The 25,988-nt window shown below is 42.5% G+C and overlaps 2 protein-coding genes across 4 annotated transcripts; one reads left to right on the top strand and one right to left on the bottom strand.

Annotated features, from left to right (window-relative positions):
* Positions 1-940: 940 nt before the first annotated feature.
* LOC117442373 (protein phosphatase 1 regulatory subunit 3A) lies at positions 941-22,439 on the bottom strand. 3 transcript variants are annotated; one of them, XM_034078373.1, is made up of 5 exons: positions 21,230-22,439; positions 10,355-10,401; positions 9,663-9,748; positions 7,615-7,641; positions 4,383-4,470 (listed from the first exon to the last, which is right to left on the bottom strand). In XM_034078373.1, exons 1-4 carry the CDS (start codon positions 22,078-22,080, stop codon positions 7,615-7,617), a joined length of 1,011 nt encoding a protein of 336 aa, XP_033934264.1. In that variant the 5' UTR covers positions 22,081-22,439; the 3' UTR covers positions 4,383-4,470. The 3 variants fall into 3 exon arrangements, with proteins under 3 accessions (XP_033934262.1, XP_033934263.1, XP_033934264.1); XM_034078371.2 differs by lacking the exon at positions 7,615-7,641 and having other exon boundaries at positions 941-4,470; XM_034078372.2 differs by lacking the exon at positions 7,615-7,641 and having other exon boundaries at positions 941-4,470; positions 9,663-9,745.
* A 932-nt stretch (positions 22,440-23,371) lies between these two features.
* Positions 23,372-24,571, top strand: LOC139433402 (uncharacterized). The gene has a single exon (XM_071202403.1). The coding sequence runs from the start codon at positions 23,822-23,824 to the stop codon at positions 24,569-24,571; it is 750 nt and encodes a 249-aa protein (XP_071058504.1). The 5' UTR covers positions 23,372-23,821.
* Positions 24,572-25,988: the final 1,417 nt, after the last annotated feature.

Genomic DNA, 25,988 nt, shown 5'->3' with positions numbered 1-25,988 from the left:
AGTCAAGCAAAATACAATTTTCCGGAGTTTGCTGCATAAGTTGCACTGTATGATCTGTGGTGTAGTGGTCTGTCACTCAAAAGCTGAGTAGCCAATGGGGACGCACCCCTGAAAGTCCCGCCCACCTGGGAGGTTTGTGTCAGAATCTCAAACAAAAAATGAGGGAGCGCAAAAGAGAAAGCTGCAGCGAGAGCAAAAGTCTGATCATTGAGAGGAAACAAGAACTGCAAACAAAAACCTATGTTAAAACAAAGAAAAAGACTTATAGTTTACATGATTACACAAAAGATTTGTTTGCAACTTGTAGTTTTATTTTTGAAATTTATTTTATTTTGCTTGACTCAGTTTTTTTTTCTTTAAACTCATAGTTTTGCTTTATTCTGAGAAAGTGTTGCTTTATCTTTATGATACAAAACTAATCCCATAGCATACATAATCCACATCATCCAAAGGATACCTGACTTCCAAGGACGTCTGTGGCTTTGAAGTTAACACGGATTGATTTAGCAGGAAAACACTGAGGTCGTTTTTAACACCTCAATAATGTTTAAAAATAAAGATGATGTCTTATCAGCGTGTGACTATAATCAGAATGAGTGTGTCACGTCTCATCACGAAGCACCCGAGGAGGTTTCCTGAGAGCTTTGCAACACTGAGCTCAGTTTACAATGGCCTGTGTGCTCTCCAGCGTGACAACCGTGACTCCAGTGCAATGCGTGACCTTTGGCTTCTTTCTGCAGCTCATGTTTGCCGTTCTGTATATTTCCACTTCAAGCAAAGCTGAGCGCGCTCCGGGGACCGAAGGCACTAAAGGCCTCTGCGTTATTTTGGTGTCAGTCTTTCTCCACGGCAGTGTCATTGCTGTGCATGCAACTGCCATGCACACCTTAACGATAGAGTCTGTGGGTGAAAGGATAAAGGAATAAACAAAGACGCAGAGTTGACAGGATATAGAACCACGTTTAATGGCAAATACTCTGCAAAAACTTTCATCACTTCAAAGCGTCATTCAGTGCCTCAGACTGTGAGGTTGTCAAAGTAGTGCTGTAATATTTCAATATATTTCTGTAACAACAACAACAACAACAACAACAACAACAACAACAACAACAACAATATGGGATAGATAGCAAGTAGGTGGGAAGATAACAGATACAGCATAGTATCGCTATGTGATTTTTAAACATGGTCGCCATACTAGTCTGTTGCTATATAAATAATTAATACAGAAATAGAATAGTTTGGTAACAATTGCTTTTTTAAAAAGTCCACTAGAAAGTGCGTAAAGTGTTTCACGGTATTGGCTTGAAATGAGTCAAAACAAAGACGGAGACTTTGGCGAGTAAGAAATCTAAATGTGCAAAAATCCATCTCAGATTATGACAAACTGCAAAATGTGCAGTTGAAAAAGGTAATACATCGCTATACGTGTTATCACAATACTCATATATATCTTTTAGTATTGTGATAATATTGTGTTTTTGGTTTTTCTTGGGATTCCCACCCCTACTTGCTCGATCCAAGAGGAAGACTCATCAAACAAGATGTGCATTTGTGATCGTTTACTAATGATACAAAAATATCACGTTCACATGTGACACGAAACAGGATTCCACATGTTCCCTCTGGCAGCATTCATGTCAAACAGATGTTCACTGCAGGTCAGTTTGATTTAGGCATTAAGGCAAAACATAATTCACATAACCAGATTTTTTGAATTCGTAAACAAAATAACATTTTGTAAAACAAATGTCTTCAGCTTCCCACTGCAGTGAGATTTGTTGTTCTTCATTAAAGACAACACAACACATGGAATTCACAAAAGTTATCATGGCAGTCGGGTTAGACAACAACCTAAGCTACGCTAACAACAACAAAGAAGAAGAAACAAGTGCATTACAGGACAGATGAGTGAATCCATATATAACGCTACATTAACTACAGACACGTTACAAAACACCTATGGTAATATAATGTGCTTTAGTGTTAGGGCGCGTTCAGGGGTGTCAAACTCAAGGCCCGGGGGCCAAATCCGGCCCGCAACTTCATTTCATGCGGCCCACAAGAGCTCTGAAAGAATATAATATGTTTATTATACGGTTACATGGCGAGTTACAGAAGCGCCTTGCCCGTACATGTAGCACAATGCATCTAAAATTTGACGTTTTTTTTCAAGTTTGACTTTTTTTTTCAAAATGTCACCTATTTTCCCTCTAAATTTCACTTCTTTTATTTGGACTTTTTTTCTCTCCAGAATTTGGCTTTTCTTTTAAATCATTTTGTGACATGCGCACTGAAGAGACTTGCAATGATTTGCCCGAGACTTCTGCTTTCAGACGTAGTTAATTATGAAGTTATCCGATAATAATCCAACGAAGAGGCAATAATGTAAAATAATACATTATTTTCATATATATTAAATATTTATATATGCTTTTGTATATAGTCTTAAAGTAACAACCGGCCCTTTGAGTGCAACCATAATGCGAATGTGGTCCGTGATGAAATTGAGTTTGACACCCCTGGTCTAGTTTAACCGAAGCGTTTATCTTCCTGCTATTGATTTGGATTAGTGTGAACACCGGATTCTCTTACTGAAACAATAACAGGAAGCGCACAGGTTTTTTTTCCTTCTGTTATAGTGACTGGGGAAGTAGTAACCCAGTTGTGTGGCTTTACCAGCACATGAATGTACTGTTTATAAGACAAAATACACAATAATTTGCTCGCTACAACCTCCCCCCTCACAGCTATGAAATCTCCTAGCCGCTGTTCCGCTTATATTCTGTAGGCTAACCAGTGTAGCATTAAAGCATGGGGCAATTAGCGGCCGAGCTAGCTAACAAGCCAGTTGCTGAATGAGTAAAGTTTAACAACTTCATTATTAATTCAAACGCTTTGGTTGCACATCGTTTGCCTCTCATCTGGCTTATTTTCTGTAACCAGACATGCTTGAAACAGAAAGCTAGCTAACTAACTAGCCATCCGCTAAGTAATTAAAGCGCCAACATTTAACAACTTAATACTTAATCGACAAACTTTTCACAGCGCAGCAAAGCACCATGCCATAGCCAATTGTGAAGCCACTTTGTTAGTTTCAAGTGTTGCATTAGAGCAAGGTAGAATTAGCTGTTTAGCTAGCTAACTAGCGTGCCGCTAAATTAGTAATATTTTACAATTTATTGCTAAATCGACAAAAAGGAGAGAACCTCATACGCGGCGAGGAGCCAACTTTATAACCAATAATTGAACAACATTTCTATCAAGACTTGTTTAAATTTTCTGGCTTTTTGAGCTTTCCTTTTGTACCGACCTTTAGGAGTGAAACAGACCGTATAAAAGGTGTGAACGCGCCCTTAGTGTTGCAGAAATGGGGTTATAATTGACTTCTATTGGATTACTTACCACTTGTTTCACGAAATATCACCAAAAGTATGACCGATGTTTGTGTAAATACTTCCTCCTTGTATTATACTTTGGAAACACTGAAGAAACACTCACACAATGATACACAACAACTTCAACGACAGACTTATGTGTGATTTCTTTTTACATCGTTGGCTTTTGTGGAATCACGAAAAGGCACTTTAAACGTGAGAACGAACTTTGGGGGCATAATTAAAACTGATGCAGGACCAGAAGCAGCCCGATGATGAACAGGGCGGTGGGTTCCTGCAACACTATGGAGAGCGAGACAACTCCACTCAGAAAGACGACGGACGGCATCAGATTTATGTTAGCGTCACGCCCAGTATGAAGTTTGGGAACCTCTGTGTTCGGTGGATTCTCTAACAATGCGTCAGGGGGAGTCTCGGGAGCATCTTCCGTCTCTTCCCAGGTCGACTGAAAAGCCTCTGAGAGTTCAGGCGATGGTGGATCCTCACCGTCTGCTTCTCTCAGAGATTCGTCACTTTCTGCCTCAAGAGACACGATGTCGGTCGAACTGCCTTCGTGATGTTCTGCAGATCTGGTGTAACCCCCTGCAGAAAGTTCACTCATTCCCACTGCTACCTCCTGCTGGGTCGCACTGGGAGCCGAGACACATTCTGGAGGCAGTTCAAGACAAGGACGGTCAACCGTGCTGTCGGTTGACTCGTCCTCTCCTGGTGCTTCCCACGGATTCATCTCCTCGCATGAGGCCTCAGAGGGAGAGGAAGCCTGGGAGCTGTGTGATCTCTGACTTGACTCTTGTTTCGCAGAGGGATTTGAATCAGGCAGTAGTGCGCAGGGACCTCCGTCTATTGGCTGCTCTGACGCTTGGTTGCCTACTTCTAATTCACAGTGGAGTCTGGGTAAAGGCTGTGACTTATTCGGATGGAGTACAAAGGATGAATTAGTTTGAAGTGTGGATTCGGAAGACATACACGGGAATAGTTCACCTGGGGATACAGTGAGAGCGGACAGTGAGCCATCAGCAGATGGAAGCACTTGGGTGGGTGGGACACCGGGAGCAGATGGGTGAACCGCAATCTGTTAAAGTAAAACAGCGAGACAACAGTGACAGCTATTAAGACAAAGGGGAGAGATTTGTATTCCACATTAACATTGCACACAGAGAGAGGAAAAGCATTTTACGGCATACTAATGCTTTTCTGTCAAATGGATCCCATGCTGGCGACTTAATGGTGAGGCATTGCAAACAAAACAGGCGCGGTGGGATGGGATTGGATGCATGTCTTTGTTTTTTATTATTGTTTTGACTTCTTGTTAAAAGGGAAGTTGACGAGGAAATCATGACCTGGCTACTCAAGACAATTCGGAGACGTTGCTGTGTGTCACTTCATGGTAAAACTAATTGCCTTCCAGCAGAAGTTAGATGTATCATTGCAGAGAGGCTCCAGTCAGCTCTAAGCAATAATGGCTCTTCTTTCTGCCCGGTGATACATTTGGCGGATGAAGTTCAGAGAGAAAATAGTTCCGAAGTAAAACTACTCAAAACGAAGTGATTGGATTGTGGGTTGAACTGTCCATGTTTATTTGAACTCATGTCTCTTTCAGTTTGAAGTGATACGGGACACTAATATAGATTTGCACCTTGTGTACTGTGTGTTCAGAACTTTATTTGGGATGAATGCTACCATTAATATGCTGTGTGTGTCAAGTGTTTGCTTTGAATCGATGGAACTGAAATTCATGTTAGACCACATGGTGTTTTGCACAATCACTCTGACCAAGGAATAGTTAGATATAATAGACACGTACCCTTCATAGCTTTCTTACTGAGGGTTACAGCATACATATATATTTTCGTATTGCATCTTGTGTCTACATGCTTGTATACACGCCACGTACTAAATGTTTTTCTATTGTAAAGCATATTTGAGTGTTTAGAAAAGCACTTTATGTATTGTTATTGTTGTTATTATATTGAGTTTTAGCGAGGGACTCCTATGCAGGGTTTGAAAGTGTAGGCATTAACCTTTAAGAGACTTCTGCCCTCCCCGAAAGACCATTTTATTTTCCATTTTCACTTGACTCGATTTAACATAACATAGTAGAGCTTTGCCCGCTGTTAGGTTGCTGCGACAAATAGTCAAATCATGATAAAACCAGGACAAATATAAAACCTAAAGACTGAAAAATAAATGAACACCAATCACAAGATAAAGTGCAAAAGGACTAAGCGATAAAACAAACATGTGTAATTTTGTTTTTTGCTATTTTCCCTGCGGTAAAGAGGTTTGGTTTTCCGTTTGGTTTTGGCCGAGGTTTTTATTTAAAGACGGGTCCAGGCATTATTTTTCACTAATGGAAACGGGCTTGTCGGAGGTCTGCGTGACCTTCTAGTTCTTTCACTTCATCATTTTACACTAAATACTTCCATTTGTTCCCATGAAAGCACTTTTCATTTATCATGAACAGATTTGATGGCAGTACCGAATTATTGAAAAGCTTAAGATAAATCAAACTGAGTGCTTTTATCCTGGCAATTATACTGCCTTTACTTGAGTTGTTTAAACATTAACTGTTTGGAGGAAGTTCATGCAGTATTTGACAGGTTTATTTGATGTTGTATTGCTCTACCAAAGGGACACAACATGCATGTGAATACTGATGTTTAACAGGAACAAGATGAGCTCATGCAAACAGTATTGTGTGCAGTATCTGAGGTAGTCAATCAGTGTTTTGCAGACCGCCCGTGACTTCCTTTCTTCTCAAATACAAAAGTCTTCCGGTCTGATGTGCTTTGTGTAGGGAGCAGAACCAAAACCAATTCTTGCTTTTCTTTAAAATGTCTGTGTTACTTAATGTTACTTCATATTAAGGCTAATAAAAATGACAAGGCTGTAATGCTAACTAACGTGCTAGCTGCTAGCTAGGTAGCTAACTTGATCCAGCCGCTCCTGGTCCTTTCATCAGACGGGAAGCGAAAGAACGAGCAAGACCCATTGCTGGTATGATAACAACCTGGTACTAAGCACACAGGCATCTTGTTAAAGTTATCTTATCTTAGCCAGCGCCATATAGATAGATTATATCTATATAGCGCTGATCTTAGCTATCTCTTAGTGGAGGAAAAAAGTTATGACATCACTTACTCTGGGATTTGTAGTCTTTCTAGTTGCGTATTTTTCATAGTCTTATATTTCAACAGTTTTACGACAAACTGTGACTTTTTTGACATGGAAATTATTTTTTAAGATTGACAAACATCATATGTGTAATTCGTGGCACGATTCAAACGGGATCGAAAGATACGATTTCTCTCTCCATTGATTTTTCCGAAATAAGGTCCCATGGACCGGAAGTAGATGGGCGTGACTGCGCCACTCTATATTATTGAGGTAGAATTGTCCGGGGCTACAGAAAAAACATTCGGGGCAGGCCAGGCGACGCCACTGGCGAGCACCCACACTACAAAGATGTACAATATTATTTTACCAACAATGTGGAATTAATTGGCTACATATTACACAGATTATGCACAGCGGGAGCAGCAATAACCGTCACATAATAATTCAGACAGGGGAGCTCCGCACCGCCTGCCTGCCGCTAGGGGGGGCTGCAGCACCCTCAGCACCCCCCTTCCCGCGCCCATGTGCATGTGTGTGTTCAGGTTCAAGTGTTAGTTTACATATTCTTTGAGAAAGGTGGAGTTCCCGTGGGGGAGGGGGGCAGAGGGAGGGGAGACCAGGTGCATGTTGCAAAAAGGTATTGTTACAGTGGATGATGGGGGGGGTGACTAAAGTCAAAGATGAATCTTGATTGGGCCAAAACAATTCTGCTAGGTCTCCCCAGACCCCAACACAAAAGTATACACTTTTTTTTTTATAGACTTGTTCCCATACATAACACTAGAGCGTAGTTATTATATAATTCGAACTTGAAACGGGTCACGGGAGACCCGAACACAACATAAGGGTTCATGCCTACACTTTCAAACCCTGCATAGGAGTCCCTCGCTGAAACTCAATATAATAATAACAATAACAATACATGAACACACATTACACAAGGTGCAAATCTATATTAGTGTACCGTATCACTTCAGACTGAAAGAGACATGAGTTCAAATAAACATGGACACGACTGAAGGGTGCAACGTCATGCATCACGACATAAATCCAACAACATACAGTTTTCGTGCTGCAGCGGGGAGAAGCGGGACTTTACCTAAGTTGCTGCCGAAGCTTCAATGAGCTGTGAACAATATAAAGCCAGTGATGATGAGCTTTAAAAGTCCAACAGAAATGTGTGTTATGTTTTATTAGACTGGCGGAGAGGCATGAAGCACTTGGCCTGCGTATCTGTTAAATGAAAGTGTCAACAACTGCATGCAAATCAAGGTAATTGGAATATAACAATTCGTTTGATGAATGTGTGGTGGGACTATTTCTGCAGGTCATTGGCAGTTCATTGGTTCACATCGGGGGCGTCCAAACTTGTTTCACCGAGGGCCACACACAGAAAGATATACGAAGGGCTGGGCCGCTCACGAGAGGTGTGTTGCCTCATAAGTTAGAAAACTCAATCAGGTAAATGATGGCATTCCTTCAAACAGAAGCTTCAGATTGCTGATGATAAGAGGACATATGAAGTGTAGATTTCATGGTTGCTATGGAAATGTGTTTTCTTATCAACTAACATTTGTTAGAAAATGTTTCAACTTGAATGGACTGAATTTATTTGAAAATGTGGCTTATTAACACATGAATACTGTGTTATATATTTGAACATATATATTTAAAGGTCCCCTATTTTATCTTCATGTCTCTTCTACATCAACATGTGTCCCCTCTTCTTCGTGTCTCTTCTACATCAACATGTGTCCCCTCTTCTTCATGTCTCTTCTACATCAACATGTGTCCCCTCTTCTTCATGTTTCTTCTACATCAACATGTGTCCCCTCTTCTTCATGGCTCTTCTACATCAACATGTGTCCCCTCTTCTTCATGTCTCTTCTACATCAACATGTGTCCCCTCTTCTTCATGTCTCTTCTACATCAACATGTGTCCCCTCTTCTTCATGTCTCTTCTACATCAACATGTGTCCCCTCTTCTTAATGTCTCTTCTATATCAACATGTGTCCCCTCTGTGGAAAGAGACTCTGAAAGTTTCTCTCTCTTTTTGATCCATTTCTATAAAGACCTGTCTGAAAATGAGTTGATCAGATTTTGGCCACTTTATGATGTCATAACGATGTGTTGTCTTGTGCAACCATTAGCCAATCAGCAACCAAGGTAACCCCCCCCCTATCACCTGAATCTCCTCCTAGAGCACCATTAGGCGCTTTTTCACAGCAAGTACTTTGCCGCACTAAGTGCCGGCACTTAGTACCAATCGCGTTCACACCGGAATAAGTCCCTGAGGGAGGATTAGGCAAATGAGCCGCTGACGTCACTTCTTCTTCTTCTTCTTCTTCTTCTGGTTTACTGGCAGGCCGCAAACAACTTCACGCCGTATACTGCCGCCCGAAGTCCCCGGCCGGAAGTCCCCGGAGTTCGAGTAAATCCCCAGAACGCCGACAGCTCCTCATCTCCACCGCTCCCATGTTTTCTTTTGCGTTGCCATAAGTTAGTCTCTCTGCGTTTGTGTGCGGGGCTAATGCTAATGCTAATAATGCTAATACCAGCAAATACAATGGCGGCTTCAAAAAACTTTTCAGAGTTTTACGGGGCGTGGTTTGCAATTCGCCCAGACAATCGAAATTGGTACTTTTTTGGTACCACCTCTCTAGCAGGCACTAAAAATGGCGGTAAAAGTTCCCAGCACTAAGTTCTCTTTTTGGTGTGAACGCGACATCAGGGGTACTAACGGAACCAAACAGGAAAAGTACTCCGGTGTGAAAGCGCCTCATGTGTTCTTTGTAACCAAATGTCTCTCAGAGGGGCGAGGGGCTCCTTATTTTCATCTAAAGTAACAGACAGAGAATCAGCACTTTGGAAACAGGGTTGAAACAGAGGGGATTATGGGTAATGCTGCAATCAGAGACAGGTTCTGTATATATCAGAGACCTGTGATAAATTGATGAAGAACAGTATAATAGGGGACCTTTAAGATGTACAATAGGAGACGTTTAATTTGTTCGCCATATTTCATTATACTTTTAGAATTTGCTGAGGGCCGATTCAAAATGGTCCGTGGGCCGCATTTGGCCCCCGGGCCGTAGTTTGGACACCCCGTGTACTCCCTTTAAAGCAGATCCTTTCTTTACACTCACCTCGATGTCGATCTCGGGCTGTATGATGACCGGGCAGAGAGGCGGGGGTCTGTTCAGAGCTGACCTGGAGGACCCTGCTTCTTCTGCTGATGGAAAACAGATAATCACACACTGAGGGGCTGATTAGTCCGCAGTGCGTGAGTCATTAAAGGGGCACTCCTCAGATGAAAACATGTACGTCATGTCTTCAGTGCGTCGGATCAGGACCTTAGGTTTAAGACTTTAATCCTATTTAAAGAAAGGCTGCGTCACTTCAGAGATGTTCAGATTGTTGGCTATGAAGACCATATCTAATACAAGAATGATAAACACAATATATGATGTATTTGTTAAGCAGCTACAGTACGCCTTGCATGGATGTTATTTGATCCCATCATTGATTTCGGAAACGGTTACTAGCTGATGATGGAAGTATTGCCTCTGTGTTACGCTGATATTTTAAAACCAGTGCGTAGTGCATGATAGGCTGCATCGGAGGCATTTCTGAAACCGCGGGCTGGAAACCCTTCATTACATACTGGCCACTAAAAGTATTCATTATGCTGTCATAACTCCCAACTAAATGGAAGTGCAATACTTGCGGATTACTGCTTCAATCATATATTGATATACGAATATCTATTATATTAATATTTATTCATTTATGTCTCGTTATTTCAACAAATCAAGAGGGATATGTGGGATGACAGTACCTTCGTCTTTATCCTGCTCCTCCTCTGAATCGAAGGGATCCTCCATGCTGAAAGAAAAAGAGACAAAAAAACACAAGGTATTCAGACGTCCTAACAAACCCAATAGTACCCTCTCTAAAACACAAACGTAGTCCTAAAGAACCTCATGTGGCCTAATGGTAGTCATGCTTTTAAACGCAGAGTTTTTTTAGACAGTGTACGTATACAGGAACGTTGGCTGATGCAGATTTTAGTTCTTTTTTTATAATGTAATTGTTAAAAATCCTAAACTGTTAAAGCACCCATGTCATGCTTTTCCGGTTATCACCCGTCCCCTTGTGTTATGAAGGTTCTTCTGCATGTGAACGGTCTGCAGAGTCAAGACCCTCAAAGTGCACCCTGTAGCGAGTGAAACTCTAACACAGAGAAGACCTGTCTGCTGCCCCAGAACGCCTCGTTGGACATTTCTCTCTTTCCATTGTTTGCTTTCTGGTTCTGTGACGTGTGAACACCCAGATCAACAACAAATGACCGGATTGGCCCAATTGGACCAATCCACGGAGCCCCTCCCTCACCAGGACCCCTTGGCTAACTAACAGGGAGTCCCATTGACTGGCATAGAGCTCCCTGAACGCTGGTAATAGACGAGTTGCGGAGAAATGCTCTCTGCGATCCATTCTCACAGCGTTACAAACCTTCTTCTTTCTCAATATCAAGCCACACTCATTGTTTTTACTTCGGCTGTGTGTGTGTGTGTGTGTGTGTGTGTGTGTGTGTGTGTGTGTGTGTGTGTGTGTGCGTGTGTGTGTGGTGTGTGTGTGTGTGTGTGTGTGTGTGTGTGTGTGTGTGTGTGTGTGCTCAGGATGAGTTTCGCTTGTTCTCGCTGAATCGCCGACCTGGAAACCTGTCCGCTCCTCGCAGCAACGAGCCTCTCAACGTCCCGACCAATCAGAGCACACTGGGCTCACAGGGAGGGGGGGGGGGAGGAGCTCCAACAAGCCGTGTAGGACAGAGAGTGAATACACAGACTACACAGAGAGATGTTGTAAATCTATTCTATTCAACAATGGAATTATGATCAGTAAAAAGAAATGGCCGTGACACGGGACCTTTAACTGCAGCATTAACCGCAATCGCGTTTACGATTAATTGTGTTAAGTGTAGCACGTTCGAGTCCCACTGCCGTCAGCATGTCTGGGACACTTCGCCCCCAGTTGCTCCTGTGGGGATTGCCCACAGTACTGAGTGTGTGTAAGGCGCTTTGGATAACAGCGACATGTAATGCAACAAAAGCAGCGTCTGAACCATCTGATAAATGCAGAGTCCATATCTGAAATGGCCGAGCAGGCGCTCACACCGCCATAGACGCCTGTTACGGATAATTAGTCTCGATATCTGCTGATGCGGTTTGGACGTTAGCGTGCTGAATGGGCCTTTTGAAGTAGGTGGTGGTGTGTTATCTCTTTGTGCTGTACGTTTTGTACGGACCAGTTACTCTGTGTTTAACTGCCAGATGCCTCCGCGATGACACTTCTCATTAGAGTGTTTGTTAAAATAGACAACGAGGTGGGAAATGAGTGAGCGAGGAAATGTGCACTGAGGGTCATCGTAAAGTGCAAAGACAGGATCAGCCATTAAGTCATGCTTCTATATTAAAGGCGATGCATCTGATCTGACTGTGGTGCATTTACCTAATGGATATCAACTTGAAACTTCCCCAGATGAATTACTTTTCATTATAAAGTGTTTTGTACGACCAGTTTTCTGTATTGTTATGTTTAATAATGCATATATATAATTAAAGAGGCCTTATTCCCTTTCCTATAGTGCGTTACGTAGGTTTGTGTGCATGCTAATGGCCTTACTTACTTACTTCCAGAACATAATGACATCACGATGTTACACTCGCGTTTCTATTGGCTGGCGCTCCAACACATTGTACGTGATAGGCTAAGGGGCGGGACATCTCTAAGCAGGTTGACCAATCACAACAGGGCCGGCCAGCTAACCAATCAGAGCAGACTGTGAATTGTATTGTGAAATGCATACATGTTGAACACACTCCAGGTGAATAGGGTCAAACATTGAACTAACAGATATCCCCATGTCATGATTGACATTAAGACAATTCATTATTGTATTGCAAGTTTTCTGAAAATATTATGCGTATATAAAATACCGAAATAGATAAACATGGTAAGATAACTCCTTAATATGGATTTTGGATGTTCTCTTTCCGCTAGTCTGAAAGAAGACTTGTTGTACAGTAGGAGCCATGAAACGTGTGTGTGTGTGTGTGTGTGTGTGTGTGTGTGTGTGTGTGTGTGTGTGTGTGTGTGTGTGTGTGTGTGTGTGTGTGTGTGGACTAGCATTACTATACTTGTGGGGACCTACATCTGTTTACATAGTCACGTGTGGGGACTCGCCCCCCTTATGGGGACAAATTGAAGGTCCCCATAAGGGGGATCATTAATTTTAGGGTGAAGACTTGGTTAAGGTTAGGATAAGTCTCCAGGAAATGCATGTAAGTCAATGTAATGTCCCCTGAAGTGATGTATACATGGTATGCGTGCGTGTGTGTGTGTGTGTGTGTGTGTGTGTGTGTGTGTGTGTGTGTGTGTGTGCGTGTGTGTGTGGAATCGTTGTATTTTTTGTTGACCGCAAACTTCAGGATTGCTTTGAATATTATTACAATGTCTATGTCTACGTTAAAATAAGTTGATCATCTCATTTTCCATTAAACTACATTATTATTCACTGCAGTTTTGATCTCAAGTACTTTTTTGACAGCGTGTCACACAACAGCAAACAGGCCCGGCCTCTCAGCGACTTTGTTTGTTTCCTGCTACGCTTGTTATGGAAGCTAAATAGCCCAACATCTGAAATAAAAACTATATCTTTGCCCGTATGTCTTGCTTTGAAATCACCTGTACGTTGTGCTGACAGGTTGGGGGTGCAACATTTCCACGAGTCTTGCAAAGGATGTCAAATGAGCTAAAGGTCATCAGTGTGATGAGCGGGTCAAATGGGAATGACCTGAGCAGATCTTCTTACTCCGGCTTATTCCAGTTTGATATCAGCTGAGGAGATTTATCATCTGACAGAGACCTAAAAGGGACCTTTGCATCTTCAAGTCATTCAATGTTAAGGCGAGAGACTACAGGTGAATAGGGTAATTTTTTTAACTTAAAGGCATCAGCTAGACATTTCTCCAGTTAATTACTTACATTAAGACAATTCTTTTTTGTATTACAAGTTCTCTGAAATAGCATGTTTAAATATGCAAATGAGCCATACTCTCATTAAATATGCGCATATTTTTAATTCATTTCAGGAACACAAATCTGAACATTGGATAAAGCCAGGTTCAAAATTCTTGTTTCATTTTGTAGTCATATTAGAATCTAAAGTTTTTACAGAAGGGATTTTGGATATCTCTTTTTATCACTCCATGAATCAGAAAATACTGTCAACAGCCCTAAAATATCAATTTCCGCCATGTTTTAGGTCTAAATGTTATATAATTCAGGCTATGAATGATACAGGAACAAACCCTTCTGTAAAAGCCTTCAGAATACTGAGAACATCTACGGAGAAATCTACAGACGCAAACTATAGTAAAATAAACACCTAAATGTGTATTTTGTACGTTTTCCTTCCAAAAGCCTGAAAGCAAACACGTTATGGAATCAAAATAGCACAAAATCTCAAAATTGACGTGTGCATGAAAAACGATGTTTTCGCCTGCCGTGACTCGCCTTAAGCGAAGTGTTGAAGCTCTGATATGGAAAGCACAGTCTCATCAACAGTCGTTACGATAATAAGAGGTTATTTGTCCTTTATGCAACACGTTTCTCTTGGCTCAGCAGCCTGTGATATGGATACTAAACTAAACTTAGACTGATCCATATAATCAGCTCCAAATTCGGTAAGAAGATAATTGTTAAAGGCACACCCTTTGCAAGCAGCTCACAACAAAAGCATGCTCAGACCTGCAGCCACCATCTGATCTGATAAACAACTTCTGCTCTCCAAAAGGCAGATTAGAGAGCCTCTTATTCTTTATTCAACCGCTTACTCTACTGTACTTTAACATCTAAGTAAAACGACATGTCCGTTGCTTTCTCGTGACCAGTGCTCAGGTTGGTCAATCGGTGCGAAAAGGTGGAAGTTAAATATGTTATTCGTGGGGAGTTCATGCCTGACCTGGGAAAAGCTGTCACTTTTTTTTTAAATACACTCCATTGAGTCACTTTATTTGCTGAATTGAGACTTGTTTCGTTGTTTTGCTTTCACATGGGCATCGTCAATTAGATTTTTAATACACAGAGTAGTTTGAAATACTTCTTCTAAGGAGCGTTAGTTAACCAAACTAGATTTCTCCCAGAGGAATCTTTGCTGTCGTGTGAGGTAGTGGCTTGCTGTATCTCTGTTGCTCTACTAATTTGTTAGTTTGCTTAAACTTTGCATGTTATAAACAGAGATAAACTACTTCTGCTCTCCAATAGGCAAGTTACAGTCCCTCTTGTTCTTTATTCAACCCCTTACTCTACTGTACTTTAACATCTAAGTAAAACGACATGTCCGTTGCTTTTCTCGTGACCAGTGCTCAGGTCGGTCAATCGGTGCGAAAGGTGGAAGTTAAATATGTTATCAGTGGGGAGTTCATGCCTGACCTGGGAAAGCTGTCTGTTTGCCTGAGTCTGATCTGGAGATGAAAGCCGGGTCACGGTGCAACACTCCACAGCGAGTTGATGCAAAACGTCTAACGCTGAGGCCGACTCAGGGACAGACACGAGTGATACGGAAACAGACACACAGCGTAGTTCCTGCTCAGACTGAGCTGTGCCCCATCAGATGTTGTCTAAGGACTATATTCAGTAAGTAGACATATCTTCATATGTGTGCTCCGCTTCCACCATGTTTGTATTTCAATGTATTTTCTACTTTTCGAAGCTATTTCTATTTGAGATGTTCACATTTTGGATTGTTTATTTCTAGTCTCTAATGTACGACGCGTTGTCTTTTGATGTTGCTGCCACGCAAACATTTCCCAAATTGGGATCAACGAAGTATCTTATCTTATAAAAAGGAATATCAAGGTTCCTGTTGTGGACACTATGGGTGTGTGCTACCCAGAGCCACTTTCATATGGACAGACGTGGCTCAAATACACAGTGACCGTGCTGTCAGTGTGGTTCATGTTAATGTGCTGTTGGTCAAACATTCTAACGTCTAGACGTGTGTCCTCCCCCCCGGCCCCTTCCTCCCCCCGGCCCCTTCCTCCCCCCGGCTGCTTTGTTAATGCGTTCAAATCTAATTATCAGAGAACATCAAAGCAGCTAATGAATCTGTAACGCCGCCACATATCCTGCTCCCCCGTCTCCCTCGTCTCCCACATCTCCCCCCATTCAATCACTGCCTCCCCCCTCCATCACCATCACTCTGCAGAAGCACGATTCTTAACTTCAGTAAAAGTAGATACCACAGTCTGGAGATAGGAGAGAGGTTGTTGTGCTCCCTCTCTCTGTTTCTTATATCTATAGAGCTGCTCAGGTCTTGATAGATCGAGTGGGAAGTTCATGAGATCTTTCTAGAGGGTTATCAAGAATCACTTTGATCCAATGACCTCTCCCTCTCTGTCTGTGTCTGTGTCTTCTCTTGTTCCGATTAACCCAGCCACATCTTTGTTCTTGTTTGTATCTATATCTACGCCGGGATCCGGAGTCCAGGCTGACCCTCTTGCTGTAGTCCTGTGTCCTGGATCCTCTATCCTGAGTTCTGGATTAAGTCGTGGACTTCGGTAGGGGTGCAACAAATAATCGACTTAATCGATTAAAATCGATTACCAAATTAGTTGCCAACTAATTCAGTCGTCGATTCGTTGGTGACGTCATCACGTGTGTTTTACGCCCCGTTAAGCTCTAACTTTATTGGTCTTTGTATCGGTACTGGAGACATTTAAAAATATATGTCATGTATTATTGCTACAAAGACATTATATCGCAGTCTTAGTGTCGCCAACTCGTTTCTAATATGCAAAAAGACAAACAAATGCGTCTATGATGTATTTTCGATCTTTCTCTCCCCCGCCTGCTTGCGAGGGGGCGGGGCAGTTTACACACGGGCAGCTGCAACATGCAGCAACACACACACGTGGGAGATGGCGGAGAGAACGCGCTCCGAGGTGGTTACACTTTACCCGTCTCGATGTGGAGAATGCTCGTTGCCAAAAGTGGAATAAGAGTTTAGCATGTAAGGGCGGTAACACGAGCTATTTGTCTAAACATTTAGCAAAAGTGCTCCACATCCAGACGGAGGAATGCACCGGGTTCCACTGTCTTTCTAGTAGCTCTGTAGCCCCGTCCACAGTAACGTGTCCACGTCAGGTGTTATGTATGCTAGCAGCAACACACGGAGCTAACTACATTATACAAACATAATGATTAGAGGTAACAGAGTTATTTGCGGACTTTTGGTGACAGAGCCTTCAGTGTGGCATCCCCCACCCTCTGGAACTCTCTCTCCCCCCCGAAATCCGCAGCGCCCCAACCCTGGGCATTTTCAAAAAAGCTCTCAAAACGCACCTTTTTACCGAGGCTTTCCCCACTGTGTAGTTAGTTTAATAGGTTTATTTGTCCGCTACTTCCCCCCCCCCACGCCCTTAACCTGTCTGCCTTTTTTCCCCTACTCCCCCCCCCTACCCGACTTGTAAAGCGACCTTGGGTTTCCTGAAAGGCGCTATAAAAATATTATATATAATTATTATTATTATTTAGTTTGTTAAAGTTTCAGCTATTCTGTTTACAGTTCTGTCATCAGATTATTTAATACGATTTGTTTAAAACACTGTTTGTTTCTTTTGATGTGAAATATTATTTATTTAATTTGAATAAAAAGCAATGTTAGTTTTGTTCACAATTTAAGTTATTTCAATAATATATGTATTTTTGAATCAAGTATTCATCTTTATTGTCTTCATTGTTAGTTTCCACATGCCTAAAACAACCTCAAGCTAAATCTAAAAGTTGATGGCTAAATAAGAGCGTTTGAGAAATTGTGCAAGGCATACAGTAATAGTCCGAATAGTCGATTAATCGTTTCATTAATCGATAGATTAATCGATTATCAAATTAGTCGTTTGTTGCAGCCGTAGACTTCGGGTCGTGGCTGAACCTTCTCTGCGGTCCTGCCTTGGGTCTCGTCTTGCTGCTTCCCTGATGGCTTCCTCAGGATTGTAGCTGACATCCTCGTGGATTCATCTTCTCATTACAGACACATGCATTTCCTAACATTCGGTCTCTATGCTGTAAAATGTATTATCTCTTCGGTTTGCACACGGCACCTATTGCACGTCTGTCCGTCCTGGGAGAGGGATCCCTCCTCTGCTGCTCTCCCTGAGGTTTCTCCCATGTTCCCCTTAAACTGTGGGTTTTCTCTGGAAGTGTTTCCTTGTACGATGTGAGGGTCTAAGGACAGAGGGTCTAAGGATAGAGGGTCTAAGGACAGAGGGTCTAAGGACAGAGGGTCTAAGGATAGAGGGTCTAAGGACAGAGGGTCTAAGGACAGAGGGTCTAAGGACAGAGGGTGTCGTTTTTCTCATACTGATATTCTGAACAATCTGTGTTGTTGTATTTTCTGTAAAGTGTCTCGACTGGAGGCTATTTTTATTTTATGTACAGCACTTTGGCTCCACCAAAAATCGTTTATAAATGTGCTATATAAATAAAACTTGATTTGATTTGGAAATAGTCCTTTAGCGGTGAAAGTCCTGAGTTTAAAATGCCACTAAAGTAAAAGTATGTTTCATTGCATTCAGCTGATAGAAACCTACAAAGTGTTTTAACCATGACTAAACAAAGCGCACCACAAGTTAATAATCCTGTAAGTTAGCTTTCACATTGTACAGAAGTATTATCAGCCACATGTACATCCACAAAACAACGTACTCATTAGTAGTAGTGCAACAAACTAAACTAATATAAATAAACGGATAGTTATGATAATATACAGTAGGTTAAGCGACCCATCAGGATAACAAGTAATTATAAAGTGAACCCGTGAAGGTGACGAGCACATTACTGCATCATTATAATTAAATACTATAATCTATTATTCTGTACTCGGCCATTTTGCACAATTAAGTATATCTCTTTTGTTTTTTAAGTTTATTTTTCATGCTAATACTTTTGTAGTTTTACTGAGTAAGATTTTGAATGCCATGCCACTAAACTCTAACAATGTATATTTATACTTAAAACTATACGTATTCATCCACATGTCCGGCAGTGGCTCAGTCGGATAGGGGACTGGGAGCGTTAGGGTCGCCGGTTCAAGTCCCGACCAGACCTAAAATATGGAGTGTGGACTTCTACTTGGAGAGGGTCCCAGTTCACCTCCTGCCCTGCTGTGGTGCCCTTGAGCAAGGCACCGAACACCCCCCCTTCCCCCCCCCTTCCCATTGCTCCCGGGGCGCTGTCCAATAGCTGCCCATCTGCTCCTGGTACTCGACTCCTGGTACTACGACGGGTTAAAAAGCAGAGAACACATGTCACTGTGTGTTGGGCTCTGCATCACAGAGGGTTTCAATCCCTTCCAATTATAATTTAAAAATAAATCAGCCTGTGGGTCTTCCTGCTGTCTCTGCGCATTATGAGATGTTTAACACACTTTCATGTTGATATCATGTTAATGCCTGGCCTGTGAAAAGCTTGCATTCCTTGATAAATAAAGTCCGGGCATTGAGAGCTCATGATTTGATGGCATGAGGCCTTTTGCTGTTGTGCTTCGGTGCATTTTATGAGATGTTTCTCTCAAAGCAGTTTGAAATACTTCTTCTGAGGAGATGCTTACAACCAAACGATATGTGCCCCTGAGTTGGCTTCGCTGTAGTGTGAAGTGGTTGGGACCTTCGAAGTGTCCTTACTCTGCTAATTAAAACGTTCATGTTGACGTGGCGATAAACAAAGCGTTGGATTCCCCTCCTCCTGAAGTCAAAGCAGCATCCCTCCGGAGAGGAGCCGCTCATCAGCGCTCCTCCGGGACTTGGGAGAAAGGTCAGAGGTGACGCAGAGTGAATGTCGGGGGAGCGCCAGCCTGAAAACGACACCTGCCCTTCGCCTATTTTTCATCGCCTCACACACCACTGGCTGATTGGCATTCTGAGTGGACTCGCTCCGTCCGAGCGCCCCTCTCTCGCAGACGCTCAAACACCGGCCGTAAATCCACTCCGTACATTTGATACGTGAAACGTATAGCATTGATATCGTGTTTAATAATAAACCCAGGGTGCATTTCCACTCAGCGATACCACACGCTTATGGATTTTGTAATCCTCACGGTCTGCTGTGTGTTCTCTACTTGTAATGCTGATTCAATTCTACTTTGAGATGTTAAATTCTCCTATTGTTTATTTCTACACTTTAATTTCTACTTATGTGGCTTGATTTGTTCTGTTGTGTTTTCTTCTGCTTGCAACGCAAACATTGGTCCATTGGGATCAATGAAGCACCTTTTATCTTATCTTATTATTAAGAAATTAAATCTTTAACTTAAGTAAAAATAGAAATACTATGGTCCTTAAAAGTCCGCCGTTGAATGTAACTTAAGTAAAAGTAAAACAATTGTACTTCAAGTATAACAAGTTAAGTACTCAGTTAGCAGACCGGCTCCCTTCACAGTATTTGAGTGAAATGGAATATTATTATTGTGTGTTATATCACAAAAGACATGTTGCGTCATCTATCATGTTTGTACTTTGTCAAAGTTGAGCCAATGCTAGTTACCGGGTAGGCTCATGGTACCGGACAGTATCATACACGCATATAATGGTGTGGAAGAATTAACCAGCAACAATGAGTGTTAAAAACATGTAGTGGAGTTAAAAGTACAATATGTACCTCTATAGTAGAAGTATAGCCTAAAATGGGAATATGTAAGTACTAAGTATACATATTAACAAGTTGTAATAGTCTTCTTAAATCTCATCATCCATTAGTAGAAATGTTCCTTCTGAGTGCTTTTGCACATCGACAAGAGACGCAAACACTAAATTCAAGATGACTTTGATCGACGGCAGTGTTGCTCTTTCGATGATCTCTAGATATCCCGTTATCCTCTATTCTTTCGGATGTTTGTGAAACCTTGTGTTTTGCGCCGTGTCTTTTCGCTAACCGCTGGACTGAATAAGATGATGTGTAAGTGTGTTTTGTTGAGATCCCACTCGTCTTGAATGAAGCGTAGTCAGCGACAGGATCCTGCAGCTGCTCTGAGGTCAGGCGCTCTGAGACTTACACTCCACCATTTGAAGGCATTCACTATTTCAGTGTAAATAATGAGAATTGTAAAAATGATTGATGCACAACGGGCAGTTCTAATAAGATACATGTTTTTTGATCAGTGTAAATTAGCTTTGGATGGCAATATGTCAACTGTAATGACTTATTATTGTTCATTTGATATTTTTGCATTTGAGTTGTATTGGTTGAAATTGACCGACACAACCCAAAGTAAACCAAACATGGAACTTATATGGAAGAGCAACGTGTATCCCCGTGTTCACACAAGGAGGAAAAAGGTGTTTTGATGACAGGCGATAAGAAATGGATTTGGATATTCAGGGGAATTATTACGAGGAGACAAAACAAGTGTGTGGCCTTTCACTCGTCTAAAATGGAACCGGTTACAAAACCAGTGCTTTTTATTAGATACCTGGGTCCAAAGGTGTTATAACTCCGGAGTTGGTGTGCGTTTTATTGCCTATTTTAGCATTGGGGCACTTTGCAACCGACCAATCAGTGGAGATCAGAGGTCAAGGCCCAAATACCGCACACACATTCTGTGAAATGAGCGCTCTGTGTTTGTGGGATTAAAGCACACTTGTGACAGCAGATTTACCTGTAGGCTTTTGGAGGTTTGAGGATACCTCTTGACTGCTGCATGTCGGTGTGTTTCTGAGCCAACTCGTCTTCATAGGACAGGAGCAGAGTCACCACATAGTTCATATGGGAGTTATTGGCCCAGTAGTCTCCATCAGACGTCTCGTAGCGCACGACAAACTCAATGCGAGAGCCGTGAGTGATGTAAGGAGGAGAGAAGGACAGCTTGAAGGAGAACTGGTCAGTGTTCCCGTCATTAGAGCCCTGCACGTACTCTGCAGGGTGGTCAAAGTAGGACGCCCAGCTGTCCATGGTGGACCTGATGTACACGGCTTTGTGGAAGGACACGTTCAGGACTCGGATCAGCACTCTGAGAGCAAGGGGCTCATCCTCTGCGGGGGAAATCTGCTCCACTTCCACTTTGCTCGCGTGCACAACCTGCAGCAGGGACCCCCCGCTGGGCGCACTGAACTCTGGGTGCACATGATAAGTGGGCTCCCTCTCCGGCTTCCTATACTTTGCCTCCTCTTCCTCCCACCGCGCGCTCTCCTCTTCACTGTCCGAGTCAAAGGCAACAAATTCCTTCACATCCACCAGATCCCCACCTGTTGTGTCGGCGAATTGCACCTTCTTGCGCACGGACAGCGCCGATTGGATGCGTAAATACTCTGCGGTTTCATCGTAAATGGAGAGGCCTCTCTTCCTGGGCACCGGGGAGCATCTGGGGATGAGGCGCACGTTTTCGCTGTCATCGTCTTCATCGTCGTCATCGTCGTCGTCCATACAGTTTCTCTCTGCGTTCACGGCGGATTTGTCGATTTTAATGGTGGTGAAAAGGCCCTCCTGGCTTGGTATGGATAAAAAAGACATTTCTGCAGACACTCATGGAAGCTGTGTACATATGGCGTCTCCGAAAAATAAAAAATCACTACCAAATGCTCATTATTTGCGCAGCAGTAGATCCGAGTAGATCCCGTGCTGTTCCTGTTACGCACGGAGCCTCTCTAGTCCCAGCGTTAAATGTCACCCATGGAAACATGTGTTTGCTGCCAGCCCTTGTGATAGAGTATCCCCCGGTTTACATGACTTTATGCACCGCCGTTTGGCTGCTGTCGCGGAAGGAAAAGCTTCTAATTTTAGCGCTGACCTACAGAGCTCTCCATGCCCCAAATGTGTCTTTAGAGATGGTATAATCCTGCGACTTCCCCCCTCTTCTGTTTTGGTTTAGGCTGGATGAACGCCCACTACTGGAAATAGGATATAAAAGTAAAATTATGTCAGCCAATCGTAAGCCTTTCTCAGGTATGACACCATTTTAAAATGATATAGCATTGTAATAAAACATCTGCAGACACCTTCAGGTGCAGGATTAATAGGTTATTTAGAATATCAAAAAACATATTTAATTATTAATATAAAAGGCAATATGTGTTGGTTGCAGGGTGACAAACAAACATGATTTATTAGCATAATTTAATCTTAATCGATTTCTAAAATATTCCTGATTTGTAGTCAAATAAAACATTAAATACAAATACATATTTTGACAGATTTATCATTTCTATTTCCCTTTCATTTCTATTGGAGTTTAGTATTGTAATAGCTTATATGTATGTTTTTCTATATTGTAACAATGTACATATTTTAATATACTTATATCTTAATTGTATTTTAAATATTTCTCTTGTAAAATGGCAGCAACTGCAACGTAATTAAAATATACAAACAGGCATATAGGCTAGAAAGATAATAAAGATACTGTATCTATAGACAATATAAGACAACAAATAAATAAAGAATAGCTAAGAATGCACTGTAATAGACCAACGTATTACTAAAGCAAACAAATATAAAAATATACTTTACATACATTATAAGGGTGCAAAATGCAGGGGTTTTCTCTACGTTTTGAATGCACTGAGACAGAGTTTGAGTACAACATGTAGCTACAATGTAATTATGGTGTCTTCAATCATATAGCTTTATGGCTTCATAGCTAGTGTAATGCTATATATATAGGTTTATATATATGTTTTTGTACTAATTCATGTTAGGATTAGGTCTCATTCTGGCTGCTCTTGCTGCTGCGCAGTTAAACCGCTGCTACAGTTATCACCGTGTAAACACACACTTGTCGCTGATTGGCTGAGACATTTTAGCGCGGCGTCCTGCAGCCAATCAGAGGATTGTTTTTCTGTCACGTCGTTGCACTGATAGTAGGCTAACGGATATTGCAAACACAAACTAACACAAACAACGCGGGTTTGTTTCTAAAGACGGCACGGCACGGGAAGGGTTGTTAATGTGGACCGAGTATTTCCTGATGGACTTATATTCGTGAAAATGTGGAGCGAACATCGATGCGAGGACACACGAATTGGGTAACGTAAGCTAGTTAGCATTAGCCTGCTAATTCACCACAAGGCCGCTGATAAAAACAACAAGCTTCCTGCTCTGAAGGATGTAGGTTACTCTACGGTCCGAGTTATAACACCACAGCTGTTACCTACGGAGCACAAGTTCAGTGGTGCACACGATTTTATTATTAAGTTTGTTTTTAGTTGTGCTTGCAGGCTACCTAGCTTGGTAGCTCTTCGACTAGCTGGTTAGCATGAGTGAAGTGACTGATTCCAAACAGTCCGCTGACTCTGCGTCCAGGAAACGGCGTTTGGAGCCCGATGGAGGCAGCGAGGTGCCCAGCAAGTACCCAAAAGTCAGGGAGACATTAGAGGAAGCGGGGGCCACTTCGGAAAGTTGCAAAAACAGTGAAGCAGATGGGAAAAAAACAGCCAGGAAGGAGGACCAGTCAAAGGAGAGCGAGGGAAAACCAGCTGAGGGTCTGCAGGGTCTGCAGGGTTCAGAGGACCCCTGTGCACCACCTGTCAACAACCCCAAGACTAGCAGCCCTAAGGCAAGCAACGCAGAAAAGCTACAGTCCTCAGATGCACACGGCTCTGCTGAATCTAAGGAAAACACACAGAAAACAGCAGGGGCAAAGCTGGGACCCTCAGCCTCTCTGGATCAGACCGACTCTGCAGCCATTGCAGCGGCTGAAGCTCTTGCCAGTCTCACAAGAGGAGACGGGGAAGACAGCCGAGAGACTCCTTGCTCCTCAGAAAAGGCTAAACCGGTGAAACAGGGGAGCAAGTTGAAACAGCGTGGGAGTCACCACCACCACCAGTCCTCAAAAACAGGCTCCAGGACGCAGGCAGCGGCAGCAGACAGCTCCACATCCGTCCACAGCACCGATAGGGAGGATGGAGACGAGATGCCCGGAGCAGACGAAGGAGATGAATCCATTTCTGGGTCCTCGTCCCTTGTCCTTTATGCAACACGTTTCTCTTGGCTCAGCAGCCTGTGATATGGATACTAAACTAAACTTAGACTGATCCATATAATCAGCTCCAAATTCGGTAAGAAGATAATTGTTAAAGGCACACCCTTTGCAAGCAGCTCACAACAAAAGCATGCTCAGACCTGCAGCCACCATCTGATCTGATAAACAACTTCTGCTCTCCAAAAGGCAGATTAGAGAGCCTCTTGTTCTTTATTCAACCCTTACTCTACTGTACTTTAACATCTAAGTAAAACGACATGTCCGTTGCTTTCTCGTGACCAGTGCTCAGGTCGGTCAATCGGTCCAAAAGGTGGAAGTTAAATATGTTATTCGTGGGGAGTTCATGCCTGACCTGGGAAAAAAGCTGTCACTTTTTTTTAATACACTCCATTGAGTCACTTTATTTGCTGAATTGAGACTTGTTTCGTTGTTTTGCTTTCACATGGGCATCGTCAATTAGATTTTTAATACACAGAGTAGTTTGAAATACTTCTTCTAAGGAGCGTTAGTTAACCAACTAGATTTCTCCCAGAGGAATCTTTGCTGTCGTGTGAGGTAGTGGCTTGCTGTATCTCTGTTGCTCTACTAATTTGTTAGTTTGCTTAAACTTTGCATGTTATAAACAGAGATAAACTACTTCTGCTCTCCAATAGGCAAGTTACAGTCCCTCTTGTTCTTTATTCAACCCCTTACTCTACTGTACTTTAACATCTAAGTAAAACGACATGTCCGTTGCTTTTCTCGTGACCAGTGCTCAGGTCGGTCAATCGGTGCGAAAGGTGGAAGTTAAATATGTTATCAGTGGGGAGTTCATGCCTGACCTGGGAAAGCTGTCTGTTTGCCTGAGTCTGATCTGGAGATGAAAGCCGGGTCACGGTGCAACACTCCACAGCGAGTTGATGCAAAACGTCTAACGCTGAGGCCGACTCAGGGACAGACACGAGTGATACGGAAACAGACACACAGCGTAGTTCCTGCTCAGACTGAGCTGTGCCCCATCAGATGTTGTCTAAGGACTATATTCAGTAAGTAGACATATCTTCATATGTGTGCTCCGCTTCCACCATGTTTGTATTTCAATGTATTTTCTACTTTTCGAAGCTATTTCTATTTGAGATGTTCACATTTTGGTTTGTTTATTTCTAGTCTCTAATGTACGACGCGTTGTCTTTTGATGTTGCTGCCACGCAAACATTTCCCAAATTGGGATCAACGAAGTATCTTATCTTATAAAAAGGAATATCAAGGTTCCTGTTGTGGACACTATGGGTGTGTGCTACCCAGAGCCACTTTCATATGGACAGACGTGGCTCAAATACACAGTGACCGTGCTGTCAGTGTGGTTCATGTTAATGTGCTGTTGGTCAAACATTCTAACGTCTAGACGTGTGTCCTCCCCCCGCCCCTTCCTCCCCCGGCCCCTTCCTCCCCCCGGCTGCTT

The sequence above is a fragment of the Pseudochaenichthys georgianus genome, unplaced genomic scaffold (assembly GCF_902827115.2).
Source record: "Pseudochaenichthys georgianus unplaced genomic scaffold, fPseGeo1.2 scaffold_418_arrow_ctg1, whole genome shotgun sequence".
NCBI lineage: Eukaryota > Metazoa > Chordata > Actinopteri > Perciformes > Channichthyidae > Pseudochaenichthys > Pseudochaenichthys georgianus.
Note: the sequence above shows the minus strand (reverse complement) of the source record. Positions and strands in the feature narration are given on the sequence as shown.